Genomic DNA, 16078 nt, shown 5'->3' with positions numbered 1-16078 from the left:
CACACACAAACACAATACAGTATACACACTTGCCCAAGGGCACCCATAATCACAGGCACGTGAGGTGGTTCTAAAAATCCATTTATCTCAAAACTCTCTGAAAATCTCTGAAACCATGCTGTATTCAACTGCTAATGCCTACATAACTACTAACTATACAAACTAACTCTTTTAGACAGAGAAAGCACACATTCTATTAGTTCTTTTGAGATATTTTGTGTTCACAAAATCCTAGCAGAAAAGAAACCTCGGCTCTTGAAAGATGAGCCAGAATCCTCAAAAAAAACCTTGGCAGAAGCTACCTACAGTAAAAAAAAAACTGTTGGCAGTGAATGTGTTAACAAGGTTACACAAAGTGCTTGTACACCAGAATAAGCACACCAAAGACCAAATGTATAATAAGGCAAAACAATTATAAACAGGCACAGAATTAACTCATTGAGTGCCAGCCACTTTTGGAAAACGGATGCTCCCAGTGCCAGCCCTTTCAGAGCGTTTTCAGTGATTTCTCGAGGCCCACAGAATATTGTGTGATATTACTATGTAAACACCGAACACGCACAAAGAACGATGAGACTCTATTGTATCATCAGCAAAAAAAGTTTATTGATATCATGAGGAGATAGGTTGTTTTCACCAAAAACAGACGTTTCAAATTAGAAGCTGAGATAATGAGCCTTTTGTGAAATGAAGCATTTCAAGCACATCACTGACTCTGAAGCTAATATTTTCTGATGTAGTGACGTGGTGTAGTTGTGTGGTGCCCTGCGTGCCCCACCCCCCTCAACTGCAAACTCCTCCTCCGTGTCTCTGGTGGCTCTGCTCGAATCTCTGCTACCTGCGTCAGGCGACGAATCTCTGCATGGAGCTGGGATCCCCACACCAACACACAGCTTGCATGCCAGAGCTGGGAGAAACTCACCCCCACACCAACACACAGCCTGCATGCCGGCGGAGCTGGGAGAAACTCATCCCCACACTAACACACAGCCTAACACGCACCCAGCGTCTATTTTCGGAGCGCTCCGTTTTTGTGCGCCGGCTCCCAGCGCGACACCGAAAAGCCAAACCGGACTGCTGAGAATGGTTTGGCCCTTCGGCGTCGGGTGCTGCTTTTCTGGCGGCTAATCGTGTGGAGAAACTATGCAGCAGAGACAGAGGGGCTCAGTTGTGGGAGCGGATTGAATGCTGTTCGCAGCTAACGTTAGCTCCAGCCAGAGCAATCTATACGGCTCTGGCTCCAGCATCGGTTTCCGTTTCATCACGGGGCTTCTTCTGCTGTTTTTCCTCACCTTTCTCTAATCTGGAGAGCACTGTCGCCACCTAATGGGTCCGTAAAATAGCTTGTACACCTTCAACATCCACCATATTTGTACAGGAGATGCATCAGGCTTTGATCCACGTCCCACCGTCAAAAAACGCAATTGACGTCTTTAGACGTCATTGGCACTCTACGTTACTATTTGAATTGACGTCATTGGCACTAGGGATGGGGGAGAGTACTCGGGTACTCGAGTACTCGTTTGTAACGAGAGTACTCGAGTACCGTTTCCGCTGTCCGGGTACTCGCCCCACCCCCCTCCCCTATAAAAATGGCCGATCTAACGTTAACAGCGTCTGGTGAATCGCCAGCAACACAGACGTCCATGTATATTAACGCAATCTATATTCAGCAGATGTAAAATAAACAAGATTTGATTGCAGTTGTTTTCCGTTCATGGCCAATTTATATATAGATGTGCAAGCAAAGATGGTAACGTTAGATGTTTTTTACTCGGACGGACCACTTTGACTAACGGACCCCTGACAGTAACTTTGTTTACCATAGCCAAACGTTCCGTGTTTCACCACGGGCGGGGACCATCACTTGGATGTTGTTGTTGGTTTTTGCGGTTAACGTTAGCGAACATTATTACTGTTTGCAGTTATCATGTTTGCAGTTATCACTTTTTGGCAGAACACCAGAGTTTTTAATAAGTGGATTTACTTAACAGTGATCAAGAAGCAGTATGGAATGATTACCGACATGTATTGGGAATTACTTTTACTGAGGTAGGCTAACGGCTAACACCGGATCACCTTATCACAGTCAATCTGTAAAAACTAAAAAGTGCACCAGGCAGCGCTTTTTCCATGCAAAATTGGTAATGTGTGTGAAGTTGCTGTGAACAGCCCCATACAAAGCAGATCACCCCTGCTCTCATCACAGGCATTTGGCGAATGCTAATGGTAACTGCTTAACATAGCCAAACATAGGATCTTTCATGTGTGTGTGTCGTTCCCCCGGGGGGGGGGGGGGGGGGGGGGAGTACTCGAGTACTCTTTCATAACAGAAGGAGAGTACTCGAGTATTTAAATCCCTTACAATGCCCATCCCTAATTGGCACTCAATGAGTTAAAAAGGAAAGGTCAAATCTAGGGCTGGCACGGATCACGGATAATCCGTGACCCGTACGGATCAGCCCCCACGGTCCGGAACGCGGTTCGGAACGTCAATGGTCCGCGGACCCCCCCCCCCCTTTCGTTTCATTTAACGTTTAACGTTAGTGTATGAGAACGCCCAGCGCAGCCAGACACAGACAGGCATGCATAATCATGGCAAGCACAAGTGAGCTTCCTCATCCCTTGTCGCTGCTGTAAAGTATGTCTGAAGGCTGTGGCTAGTGGCTACTAAAGACAGCGTCACACAAACTTATTTCAACACCTCTGAAAAAGCACAGGAATGCGATCAGCGTGCTGCGGGCTGCACAAGTCAGATAACGAGAGCCACAACACACACACACACACACACGTTTCACAAACACATTATCACCGGACGGTGAAATGTTGCCTTAGGACACATAACAACAAAACAACACGTGGGGCCACTGAGTAGCTTAACGTAGCAACGTAGACAACGTGTTCTCCTCAATGAACTCTTTATTTCAATGTGTCTCCTCTCCAACACTGCTGTCCCCGGCGCATGCCGGTGTGAATTTCCCATGTTTAAAACAGTTTTGTTGGCACAAAGGCCCGTGCCCAGCCAGAAAACTAGAGACTATATGAAGCTCCACCTCACGTTAGTCGGCTGTGCAATGGAGTGGGGCGAGGAGGAACGAATTCCACCCAAACCTAGTCCCAAATTTTTTTTTTTTTTAATAATTAAAAAATCGATCCAAATGCCACAGGATCGATTCCAATCCTTAACGATCAATTATCGATTTTCGATAATTGATGAACATCCCTACTTCAGAAGTTGAATTTAAAGTTCAGCATTAATAAATTTGTCATTTTTTGTCTTAGATTTACCTTTGTCTGTTATTAACACATTCACTGCCAGCCATTTTTTTTTTACTGTAGGTAGCTTCTGCCAGAGGGTTTTTTTGAGGATTCTGGCTCATCTTTCAAGACCCGAGGATTCTTTTCTGCTAAGATTTTGTGAACACAAAATATCTCAAAAGAACTAATAGAATGTGTGCTTTCTCTGTCTAAAAGAGTTAGTTTGTAGAGTTAGTAGTTATGTAGGCATTAGCAGTTGAATACAGCATGGTTTCAGCGTCTGAAAATTTAAGCTGAGATAAATAGCTTTTTGTGAAATTCGATAGAACAGTCACTTTAACCATTCATTTTTGGCATCAGTAAGACGTCAGACATCTAAACAATAGTTTTGAACAGTAATTTCCTCCATAACAGCAGGAAACACCCCTCTACTTCAAACTCCTCCCTCCGTGTGTGTTCTTCTTGGCTGCAGCGGGCGTGTCACAAGCGAGTTGCTGCTGCTGCTGCTCCTGTCTGCTGGCGGCCGCTGGGCAAGTCTGGATGGGCTCGCTCGTTTCTTGGGGATTCGGTTGAGAAACCCCAAGAAACGGGGTTTCTTTTGCGATTCTGGTCTTATTTATGCTGCGTGTTTCAAAGTGTGTTGCACCCATAATCTATTATGCAAATTTGCAACCCCCCACCGCCAGCAATCAGCGCGAAAGCGAAAGCGTTTTCGCCAATCCATTTTACTGTATGAGAATGGTTTCATCGCGCGTTCCCCTGCAGTTTTGGCTCGGCTTTTTCTAGAATGGAGAGCACTGTCGCCACTTAGTGGGTCGGTGGAATGGGTTGTACACGTTCGGTGGCTCCAATATTTTTATAGGAGACGTGGGGGGCGTTGATCCACGTCCCACCGTAAAAAAATAAATAAATAAAATTTAAGCCGAGATATCTCGTCATTGGCAGTCAACCGTTGGATTTTGTAAGCCGAGATATCTCGTCAATGGCAGTGAACGTGTTAAAGCAGCTACGAGCAACTTTTTCGATTGTTATTAAACGGTCTAAATTGAATATCAATGCATCACATCTTACCTGTAGACGAGACCAACGCAGAGTAGTCTCGCTTGAACCCCGAGTGAATCGGCCAGTGTTAGTCTGTCTGTGGCCAGGGAAGATCAGGAAGTGAAATTAAACGGTTTGCAGCAGCCACTTCGGCCATAACCACAAAATAACTTCCAAAAAACCTGTTGGAATATAACGAGAGATGTTCGCGAGAGTATGCATTGCGTTCACATTGTTTATGCTATGTTGCTAGGCAGCGCGAACGGGGTAGGCAGGCAGCTGCGTTTCACTTCCGGGTTTCACTTCCGCGTTTATCCGGTCCGGCGGTAAGGAGAGAGAGAGAGAGAGCTCCCTGTTGACGCGAGTTTAGACAGCCACAGACTTAATAATCATCTAAGGGAGCAATCTCCGATTCACACGGCTTTGGTCTCAGCTACTATTATAGGTAAGATGTGATGCATCAATATTGTAATTATACTGTTCAATAACAATCGAAAAAGTTGCTCGTAGCTGCTTTAAATACAAAATAGAAAAAAGGAGCTTATTGGATATTAGGATCACGTTTTAATTTAGAAGTAATGTACAAGTGTACTGCACAAGTTTACTAACAATGTACATCTTCAAACAAAATCACGGCAACAAAACGCAACACGTTTCAACCTCGCTGGTCTTCGTCAGGCTATTAGCTGGGTGTGGGGCTGCCACACCTGTATAAAAGAGCATACGTGGCACAGGTAAGGTGACGTGGCACACGGAAGAAGTGTCTGACGCAGTGGTGACGTCAAAATATAGAAAATCATATAATAGAAGCATGTGATCAACAAGAGCATAGAGAAGACATACTTGGAAATGTAACAAGGAAAAGAGAAAAAAGCCTATTATGTAGGCTACACTGACTGTACATAGCATGCCTGCCCTGTACCTTGTTTATAGATATACTCTGAACAAAACTGGATATTGGGCCATCACAAATTTGCCCCCTGGTGGCCGTGGCAGGCATTTTTCAAAATGGCGACCAGCGGTTTGGCAACATTTCCTATCCCATTGGATCCACATGCAATACCAGACATAATATAGATCCTAGTAAGCCTGAGAACCAAATAAAAACACTTGTTCAAAATGATATGGACTTTTACAAAGTAATTGGTCATTATATTATGTGTGCACATTATAGGCCTATTACTGTGGCTATTGTGGCCAAATTTGGACCAGAAATAGCTTAATATGTAGAAGACATCTGGATATTGGGGCAGTAGCTGGCTCGTTAATTCCAGGAATATCGTATTTACAGAAATAGCGTAAAAGGCGCACGCTTGAGAGCGTGGTAGTCAGGGGTCTCCCATCGGAGATTTCAGGCGGGCGGGCAGCACCCATGCATCGGATTGTCCGCTCACTCCGCACGAAGCAAGTGGCTGCCTGGTACTCCGCGGATCCCACTCGCGTAGCACGACAATACGCTGAATCCCACTCGATTTGGGGGTGGAACACGCCATGATTGACCAATGCCAAAGCCAGTCGACAGAATTGTCAAATCAAATCATCGACACGTATGTGGTCCGCCTCTCAATTTGTTTTCAGTCTCCGACGCTCGTGCTATTGCATTCGCCTCCGGTTCACTTCGACTTTAAGGCCGAATTCAGACCCTGGCCCCTCTGAGATTCCAGGCCGACAGGCTGCACTCTCCGCTCCACACTACACAAAGGCAGCTGGCTGCCTGCAGCTCTAACTCGCGTAGCTCCACTAACCTTGCGTCACCAGGCTCTTCTTGAGGAGAGCACGACAACTAGGGATGGGCATTTTAAGCAATTTAAATAGTCGAGTACTCTCCTTCTATTAAGGACGAGTGCTCGAGCACTCGCGCAGGGGGGGGGGGTCTGTGTCATTACTATGGTAATGACTGAGCAGGGGTAATCTGCTGTGTGGGGGGCTGTTCACACATTACGTTTGCATTTTTGCATGGAAAAAGCGCTACCTGGAGCATTTTTTGTCAGGAGAGGAACTGACTGATATTGGGTGACGCGTCACGCTAAGCTAACATCTAAAGCCTACCTCAGACAGTAGCCTATCTCCGATGGTTGGATGGATGGCATTAGCGCTTTGGAGCAGACACGTTGTGAAACAAGCGAAGGCATTTCCATGTCTTGTCCAGCAATGTCAGGTTATTGTCCAGTATCATCCATTTTACTTTATGATCACTGTTAACGTAAATCCACGGATTACAAGGTCCGGTGTTCTGCCAAAAAGTGAAAACTGACCAGTGTGATTAACGTTACAGCTGCAGCTGAATAGTGATCACCATGAAGCGATTGTCTCCCAAAAAGTGATTCTTTCTCCACATTTCTTGTGACTAACGTTATGGGAAACGACAGTGTAGTCAGTAAACTAGTGCAATGTTTTGAATGAGTTTTATCGGGCGTGCGCTGTGAAGAAGCGTGCGGGAGCATATCTCCAGCCACCATTTTCGGGGTGAGCTGGAAAACTTCCGGTTAAAACTTTCAAAATAATGTTACTTAAACAAAAGTAAATAGCTTATTGATGCACGTTGGAGGAGAAAAAGTTTCAACGAATGAAGCAGCAAACCTTGTATCAAAATACTCGTTGTGATGTTATATGGCATGAAACTGTAGCTGTAACGCATTACTCAAAATAAATAAAGTTACGTTACAATAAGCGTTTTATTTTGAAAGCAACAAAGCGGATGACGTACTTGTACATTCTGGCTGACTTGACGCCCGTGCAGTTCATGCTGCCAGATCCACATGACAATGCGTGCGTAGATCTTAGACCATTTTTAAATGGGTGGGGAGTGGGGCGAGTACCCGAACAGCAGAAACGTTACTCGAATACTGACGTTATGAACGAGTGCTTGAGTACCCGAGTACTCGCGCCCATCCCTAACGACAACACGCTGAATCCCACTCGATTTTGGCGCGTAACATGCCAGCATTGGCCAAAGCCCAATCAAGTCCCCAGAATTGTCAAATAAAATCATTGACATGCTACTATGACCCGCCTCTCAACCTGTCATCTCAGACAAGTTATGTTTTCAGTCTGAAAAGTGACTCCGACCCATGCGCCACTTTTGCTCTGTTGGGTTCATTTCGTCTTTAAACAATATAGTGTTGCTTGAAACACGCCTATTTAATAAGGTAAAAAAAAAGTAGCCTACAAATGGCGTATAGAAAATAAAAATAAATATACCTTATATATATATATATATATATATATATATATATATATATATATATATATATATATATATATATATATATATATATATATATATATTAGGCTAAGAGTCCAGCCGCCCCGGCACCTTCAGTCACCATCTTTCTCTTAGCTTTCAGCTCAGCTGTGCCTGAGCACAGTGCTGCAGCCTCTGCCTGTTCCACCAATAGAGACTGCCCTCTACTGACATGTGCTATGCACTACAACGTCACCTCAATGCAGCATGTCATTCTCCATAATTAAATGTAATAGAAAGAGGAGCGTCTGGTATTGAACAGTATTGAAAATCAAACCCTGGTATGATCTAAATACTAGGGATGCAGTGTTTCCCACAGGATTTTGAGTATTTGTGGTGGTGGGACCGCAGACCCCCTAGGGGGGTGCGGGGGCATGCCCCCCCTTGAGATTTTTTTAAACATTTTAAAGTAAAAAGCATGAATTTGGTGTACTTTGAGAAAGCTTAACTCATTGAGTGCCAGCCACTTTTGGAAAACGGATGCTCCCAGTGCCAGCCCTTTCAGAGCGTTTTCAGTTATTTCTCGAGGCCCACAGAATATTGTGTGATATTACTATGTAAACACCGAACACGCACAAAGAACGATGAGACTCTATTGTATCATCAGCAAAAAAAAGTTTATTGATATCATTTTCCGTTCTTTAGTTATCAGCCAGAGAAGATAGGTTGTTTTCACCAAAAACAGACGTTTCAAATTAGAAGCTGAGATAATGAGCCTTTTGTGAAATGAAGCATTTCAAGCACATCACTGACTCTGAAGTAGAGGTCGACCGATATTGCTTTTTCAATGGCCGATGCCGATGCTGATCTTTAGAGAGCAGGGCGGCCGATGGCCGATATATAATGCCGATTATTTATTTTTTTTTCATTCGATAAAATCCGATTAAAATAAACTCCTCAAAAAAAGTTCGGAAACGTTATTTTGCTTGATTATTTCTCCCCTTTAATAATACCAATTGGTATTGTATTTTATATCGTTGGAAAGCCTGATTAGTCACCTTTACAACAGGGTACAAGTTGTAAGAATTGTGCATTCATGGAATGAGAAACACACAGCTAAACGTGTGGGTAGCGCCCCCAAAAAATATGCCAAAATCTCCTGCAATATATATATATATTTTTTTTAAGAAATCTAGTAGCCTAGATTTCCATTATCCATTCATGCACATTGAAAATCGAATATAACATTATACTGTAGGCCTACATCTAATATAAGATGTTATCTTAGCCAGTACAGTAACATGTTTCTGATTATTCTTTTTATTAAATAGAAAAATACATTGGGTTATGCGGTATATATTTCAGTAGTGGCTGGTAGGCTATAGTGAGAGAGCAGTATGTCAGAAAACTCATTCATGCACTGTTATACATTAACAATAATAATAATAATAATGTAACTGTTTAGATTTGCTGTCATTTGATGGGAGAAGTGTGTTTGCAAAAGATGATGGTGAGGTGAGTGAGGAAACCGTTACAGTAGGCTTATGGGTGCATGAGAAGACTCACATTCCTAGCTTTCAAAGCTCAATAGCCTATATACTCTCATACGTTTACTGTCTGTAACGCTATGATTGCAGCCAGGGGGGATGCATGCAGCCTACTGTGAAACGCTCGGGTTGATAAGAATGACAACATAACGTAGACGCAAGCCAGTCCAATCGTCCGTCTGCGACGAGTCAATCCAACATTATTTACAGCAGGTTGCATGAGCTCAAAACGTTTTCACGCATTAAATAACAACTGTCCCAAGACATGTTTTCGTATGTTACGTTTGTATGAACGTTTGACAGGCTCGGGTAGACTGTAGGAGGAATGCTACGCTATCTCATTAAACAGTAAACACACACGCGAGCGTGCACACACACACGGAGCTATTTAGCCTACTACTAGGAAGCTGTTCCTTCAGCAAAACACTGTTGACAAGTAGCGTTAACGCTAGCTTTTGGACTCCCCCTTGTTGAATCTCTAACCCACATTAATGCAACCTGCTGTAAACGTTGGAATGACTCGTCGCTTGAGACAAGTTGATCTGGCTTGCGTCTGGTTGTTTCAGTTTGATATGCGTCCCCCCGCAAATTGCGGGCCGCCAATCAATGTTAACGTTACAGACAGTAAACTTATAAGAGTGAGTGAGAGTATATTGAGCTTTGAAAGCTAGGAGTGCGAATCTTACCGTAGTTTTCTTAGTTTAAGATCTAGCAAGCATGTATCAGAGTAAGTGAGGAGGACTCCACACTCCTTTGAACAGACACCGCCAGCTCTCCTAAAAGCCAAGGAAGGGGGAGGGGTGAAAGGGGAGGGGTGAGCAGCCACACTGTAAACACTTGTAAACCGGCCTTTCTCCGTGGAGTTTAACACTACAATGTTAGTTTCTTCCAGATAGGAACCCCCGCTAAATAATACTAACAAAAACAATAACAATAATAATTATAATAATAATAACTATAATAAAAAATCGGCCTTGTGAGCAAGGCAGAGGCCGATGCCGATTAATTAAAAATGCCAATAATCGGCAGTCGACCTCTACTCTGAAGCTAATATTTTCTGATGTAGTGACGTGGTGTAGTTGTGTGGTGCCCTGCGTGCCCCACCCCCCTCAACTGCAAACTCCTCCTCCGTGTCTCTGGTGGCTCTGCTCGAATCTCTGCTACCTGCGTCAGGCGACGAATCTCTGCATGGAGCTGGGATTCCCACACCAACACACTGCTTGCATGCCAGAGCTGGGAGAAACTCACCCCCACACCAACACACAGCCTGCATGCCGGCGGAGCTGGGAGAAACTCATCCCCACACTAACACACAGCCTAACACGCACCCAGCGTCTATTTTCGGAGCGCTCCGTTTTTGTGCGCCGGCTCCCAGCGCGACACCGAAAAGCCAAACCGGACTGCTGAGAATGGTTTGGCCCTTCGGCGTCGGGTGCTGCTTTTCTGGCGGCTAATCGTGTGGAGAAACAATGCAGCAGAGACAGAGGGGCTCAGTTGTGGGAGCGGATTGACTGCTGTTCGCAGCTAACGTTAGCTCCAGCCAGAGCAATCTATACGGCTCTGGCTCCAGCATCGGTTTCCGTTTCATCACGGGGCTTCTTCTGCTGTTTTTCCTCACCTTTCTCTAATCTGGAGAGCACTCTCGCCACCTAATGGGTCCGTAAAATAGCTTGTACACCTTCAACATGCACCATATTTGTACAGGAGATGCATCAGGCTTTGATCCACGTCCCACCGTCAAAAAACGCAATTGACGTCTTTAGACGTCATTGGCACTCTACGTTACTATTTGAATTGACGTCTTTAGACGTCATTGGCACTCAATGAGTTAAGAGCAAAATTAAAAGGCTAGATCTATGAAGAACATGTCATCATTACTGTGCTGTGGGTTTACAATGACAAACTAAATTTCTCCCTATAGGTCAGGGATACTCAACTTGCTTTGTCACTTTCGTGAAATGATAGAAGGCGACGGGCCAGTTAATAAACAAACAATATACATTTTTCTGTAGCGGATTGTAGGTTTTTGGGGTGTCAGCCGGAGTTTAGGCTGACAATGTTGTGCACACCGGATAGTTAGTTAGGTTAAGTTAGTTAGGTTAAGTACATACATAAGTGCCTGGGTAGCGAGCAGATGGCGGTATTTGACAATTTAGCAGCTAAATCATAGATTATTGAAAGATATTCCATATTCCAGACTGAAATGCTATAACAGAAGTATTGGCCAGAATGACATGAACATTTATTGGACACTTATTAAGCGGATATCTTGCATGTTGCGTTCAGGTGCACTGTACGGTAATTTTTTTTTTTTTTTGTCAACATCTTTTTGTGGCGGTCCAAATCCTTTTGTGGCAGCCCGCCACAAATTCCTTTATGTATGGGAAACACTGGGATGTCAACGGCCAAACGTGTACACTGGACCTTCTGGCAGCGTGTAACCGCTTAACCGGATGTTGTTTTTGTTGTTGCTTTTTTGACCGCAATTGCGCATTTGTGACCAATGTGTCCTTAAGTGCAACGTTCTGCACTTGTGTGAACACTTTAAGGATAAAGTTATCATCTGTAGTTTACAGGCAGTAGATGTCCACTAAGCTTATTTTTCTGACAGTTAAACGCTGGAAGAGCGCTGGGGAGCCCTCATCCCAGCACACAATATGCAAGGACGCAGAAAATAACGTTAGCAGCGGTAGCTAGCTTGATAGCTAACAAATAACAACACACTGATAAAACACACAACATTCACCAGAAATATTAAGTGTCTAGCCAATCTGCTCCTACAATTGAGCCTTTCTGTCTCTGTTGTGATAGTTTCTCCATATGATTAGTTGCCTGAAAACGACACACGCGGACACACGCGCACAGTTTATTTTTGATGAGAAATGAATGATTGCGAGTCCAGAACACAGTAAAATCATTGTCAAAACTTTAAAAAGGACACACAAAAAGACGTGTAAACGGTAATTGATTTTTCTAAAAGGATATGATTTAATATCCGTGTAGTCGGGTACACGGTGACATGCCTACTAAAGCTGCGTTCACACCGACCTATTAAAGTTTTTCGCTGGCATCGAGTTTACATACAAAGTCAATGCAAACGAGCGATTGAGCGTATATTCGCCCGGGAGAAAAATCGCTGGGCGTCCGAGCGACAGAGACAGAGCGATAGGGAGAAAATTTGTTCGTCGCCCGAGATGAAATATCCCAACTCGAGCGAAATTTCGCTGGCATCAGTCGCTCGCTGTTCAACGCTGATTGGCTGCCGTGTGAGAGCGAGTCAAGGATCACACTGGCTTGGAACCACCCGCTGGTTTATTGTGTGGCAACAAACCAGGCTTTGACAGGCTGACAGGTGACATGAAGTGAAGTCTGTACTACCGGTATAGAGCTTGCATTAGGAGCACGCTGATAGGCTTAGCTTGTAAACAACTACGGTGGCTCGTAGTGGACAAACATCATGACATTGCGTAACGTTATAGCCCCCAGATGTCCGTCAATTATTGTGCCTGTTGACGAGCGGTTTAAACACAGCGACAGAGCGATTCCAAAGGGTTGAATCGAGCGACAGAGAGAAAAATAAATATCTCGGTGTGAACACAGCTTTAATCCCCCGGTATACCTTAATACCGCCCAAGCCTAATATCAAGATGCACAGCATACAGCATGCAACGAACATACAGCATACAACAATTGCAGTCACACGGATATGGCCGCACACTGAACAATAAATCCAGCGCACCTGGGAATCTGGAGAGAATGACATAAATATCTTAATATCTCGAAAAAACAAAGAAAGCAGGAATCACGGGAAAATGGCATAAATAAATATATCATTGGGCTTGAATAGGATGAGTTATATAGCTATGGAGCACTTACGTTACATGGGTGGGTTTAGGGTTTGCAGTTGTACCACCATAGCTTGTAAATATGGAGACATTGAGTAACCTGCACCTACGGTGTTATTTTCTCCTCAGCTTCTATGGAGGTGAGCCAGGTTGCAGTGACATGGTAATGTTTATTGAATGGCACCGGACAGCTTTGGACCAGAAGAGTATCAGTCGTTTGCCAATGACTGGGGAAGACACTGGTTTGGGGGCTGTGGCCCCACCAATGGCGGCGGGGTATTTGGGCAAAGTCAGTTGAACTCATGTTTTCCTCTCACTGTTGTCACTTGTGCAAAGTAGGGATGGGCATCGAATTTCGAATTTTCGAATAATCGTTGTTATTATCAAGGTCGACTTTTATTATTGAAATTCGAAATTCGAAATTCGAAAAAAAAAAAAAAAATTTGAGTGAAATGTTGCATTGTCTCCCCTGATTCTAAGTATAGTCAAATCGCTTGGTTTGAGCAAGTAAAACAATTTTTATAAGCATTTTAAGCAAGGTTTATGGAAAAATGAATGGCGGATGAAATCCCATGAAGAGGGAGAGGGGGTGACTTTGGCACCCCTTTGGCACTCAGACCTGAGCCTACTAAATATTTAATGAACCACTCATGATTGTCAAAACTGTTTTTTATTTTCGAAAATGTCAATGTAAAAAAAAAAAAATGTAAAAAAAAAAAAAATTACATTTTTAATTTTTTTTACATTTTTATTTTTATTTTCGAATTTCGAATTAAATTCGAATTTGGCCAGCGAATTTCGAATAGTGTTTTTGCTAGAAATGCCCATCCCTAGTGCAAAGCTGCTTTATGTTTGAAACAATACTGTCACTGAGCAGTATCGGTCCAAAAAATTGGACATCGAAACAACGGAAATCTTTGGTACAAGGCGAAAGGTTTTGTTGTAGGCTTAAATCCTTTTGTGTGGAACTTGAGGCATGTAAAAGTGCTGATACACAAACTGAAACTCTGTGTACTACTTTAGAATGTGTTGAGACTTACTGGTAAGATGAGAAATGGTGTACTGGTTTGATATTTTCTGACACTCTGAAATGCCATGATGGCACATGTGCCACTCTGTCTCAAACTCCCACTCACATGATACGAGAGATCTGCTGGTCAACAAAAAAGAAAGGTAAAACAAAGTTTTCAGCAGTTACTTTTTGTATGATCTTTTTCACCTCTCAGCTCTTGTGCAAGATTGATCAAAGCATTCCAATTTCCCCATGTCCTCTTCTTATTGTAATTAGAGCTGGGTATTGGTTCAAATTTCAAGAATCGATTTGATTCCGATTCACAAGGTTGCGAATCGATTAATCCCGATTCGATTCCGATTCTTTTAATTTCAATATCGATTTGGTTAGTGATACCAAAACGTGTTTTTTGAGCTGTAACCTGAATTACATGACTGTCCAGTTATGTAACACAGGGGTTCCCAACCAGCCAAGTAGATACATGGGGAAAAAAAGTTGCGGACCGGTTGTCAATTTTAATGGTTTTAGTTACACATATATTTACTCACCAGGTGGTGACAAAGGGTAAATAACAGCCTTTTCATCTGTCAATAAAGACACTTTCACAATTATGCACAGTGATTTGATTTCAGCGTATATAATTTGTAAAAGTAGATATTAATGATCAAACATTTCCATTTATGTAGCCTACAGTATTTATGTTTTTGTTTCAACTACAAACATAAATAAACGTCAACTTGAAACTATGTTTCAACTACCACACACACAGCATAATATTTTAGCCTGTTTATTAAAAAAAAAAAATCGATCTCTGGACATATGAATCGATATCAAAGGATTAAAATAAAAATCGGAGAAACGATTATTTTAACCCAGCCCTAATTGTAATATATATGCACACTAGTATTTAAATGTATGATCGAAAGATGTAATCATAAAAGCTATCTACTGTGTGTGTGTGTGCTGATCACGCATCAGCACACACACGTGTGTGAACTGATCACGCATATGCGTGCGCGCGTATGCGTGATCAGTTTCATATCTTTGGTTTAAAAGTTAAATTGGTGAAAAATCTCAGTCCTTTTTTTGTAGAGGCCGACCGGGTTACTGCCCAGTCACTTCACTAAGAGATCTATTAATTATTAACACCACGTTTGTTTTCATGTTTTCCAAAGGTTCAGGAAAAAGCTGCTTCATTGGAATATTGTCCCTGGTGTGCTTCCAAGGGCTGGAGCTATGCTTTGCGCTCCTACCGCATCAACTTCAAGGAGTCCATCATCCTCTGCACATACCCAGAGGTCAGTCACAGACACTGCCAACACACACACACACACACACACACACCCTAATACACACCTGCAACTAGTCACCTTTAGGGTGTATTCACTCCTATCTCATTTGGAGCAGTTGTTCCGAAACAGAGCATTTTCCCCCTTGGTGCGGTTCGTGAATACACCCTTAGTTTGACAGTCAAAACAAGCGGACCGAGATCGCCAAGAAAGGATGGTCTTGGTCCGCTTTAAACAAACTCTGGTGCGGTTCATTTGTGGTGAGAACGTGATCCGACACAACTGCAGTAAACAGTGCACATTTTTGGATAAACCAGCTACCGTAGTCAGCTGCGCTGTGCGTAATGGCCTGACGAACAAGCATTTTTATCGTTTAAAAACATCTTCATTCAGATCCTGTTTTGGCGACTTGTGAAACTAGCATTTGCATGGATAAACTTTGGGGGATTTTTGCATCATCACATCAGCAGTTTGAACTCGATCAACTTATCTGATCTCCATTAAATAAATGAAAACAAGTCGTGGTAATCAGAGCCAGCCTTCTTTGTGATAAGATTGTCTGGTTCAATTAGACAATCAGACTGATTGCATGTCTTCCTTGAAATGTCCGTAGACTATTATTAAATTATTTATTAATATCTTATTCCCGGCAGGACAGGTGTTCATATGCGTAATCCTCTGAAGTCTCTGTGATAGTAATAGCAGAAGTTACAAGGGTCTTTGATCTTCTATCTCCAAATTCCCGATAGATAGCCTAAATAAATACATACATAGCCTACATACATAAATAAATAACTTTCTCCCTCTCTCTCTCTCCCGATCCCTCACTCTTACTTTCTCTCTCTCTCTCCTCGCCCGACATAGCCTAGGTCTAACAAAACACATTCTTATAATCATAGAAA

At 43.0% G+C, this 16078-nt stretch overlaps 1 protein-coding gene across 1 annotated transcript in view; it reads left to right on the top strand.

Annotated features, from left to right (window-relative positions):
- uspl1 (ubiquitin specific peptidase like 1) overlaps positions 1 to 16078 on the top strand; it is a 45720-nt gene that overhangs the window by 6802 nt on the left and 22840 nt on the right. Inside the window, exons 2-3 of the mRNA XM_083634850.1 lie at positions 13005 to 13164; positions 15063 to 15185. Of these exons, the coding sequence (XP_083490976.1) occupies positions 13036 to 13164; positions 15063 to 15185 (252 nt within the window). The 5' untranslated portion in view covers positions 13005 to 13035. The remainder of the gene's footprint in view (positions 1 to 13004; positions 13165 to 15062; positions 15186 to 16078) is intronic.

The sequence above is a fragment of the Poromitra crassiceps genome (assembly GCF_964638095.1).
Source record: "Poromitra crassiceps genome assembly, chromosome: 1".
NCBI classification, from domain to species: Eukaryota; Metazoa; Chordata; class Actinopteri; order Beryciformes; family Melamphaidae; genus Poromitra; species Poromitra crassiceps.
The sequence above is the reverse complement of the archived record's forward strand: the minus strand, read 5'-3'. Positions and strand labels throughout refer to the sequence as shown.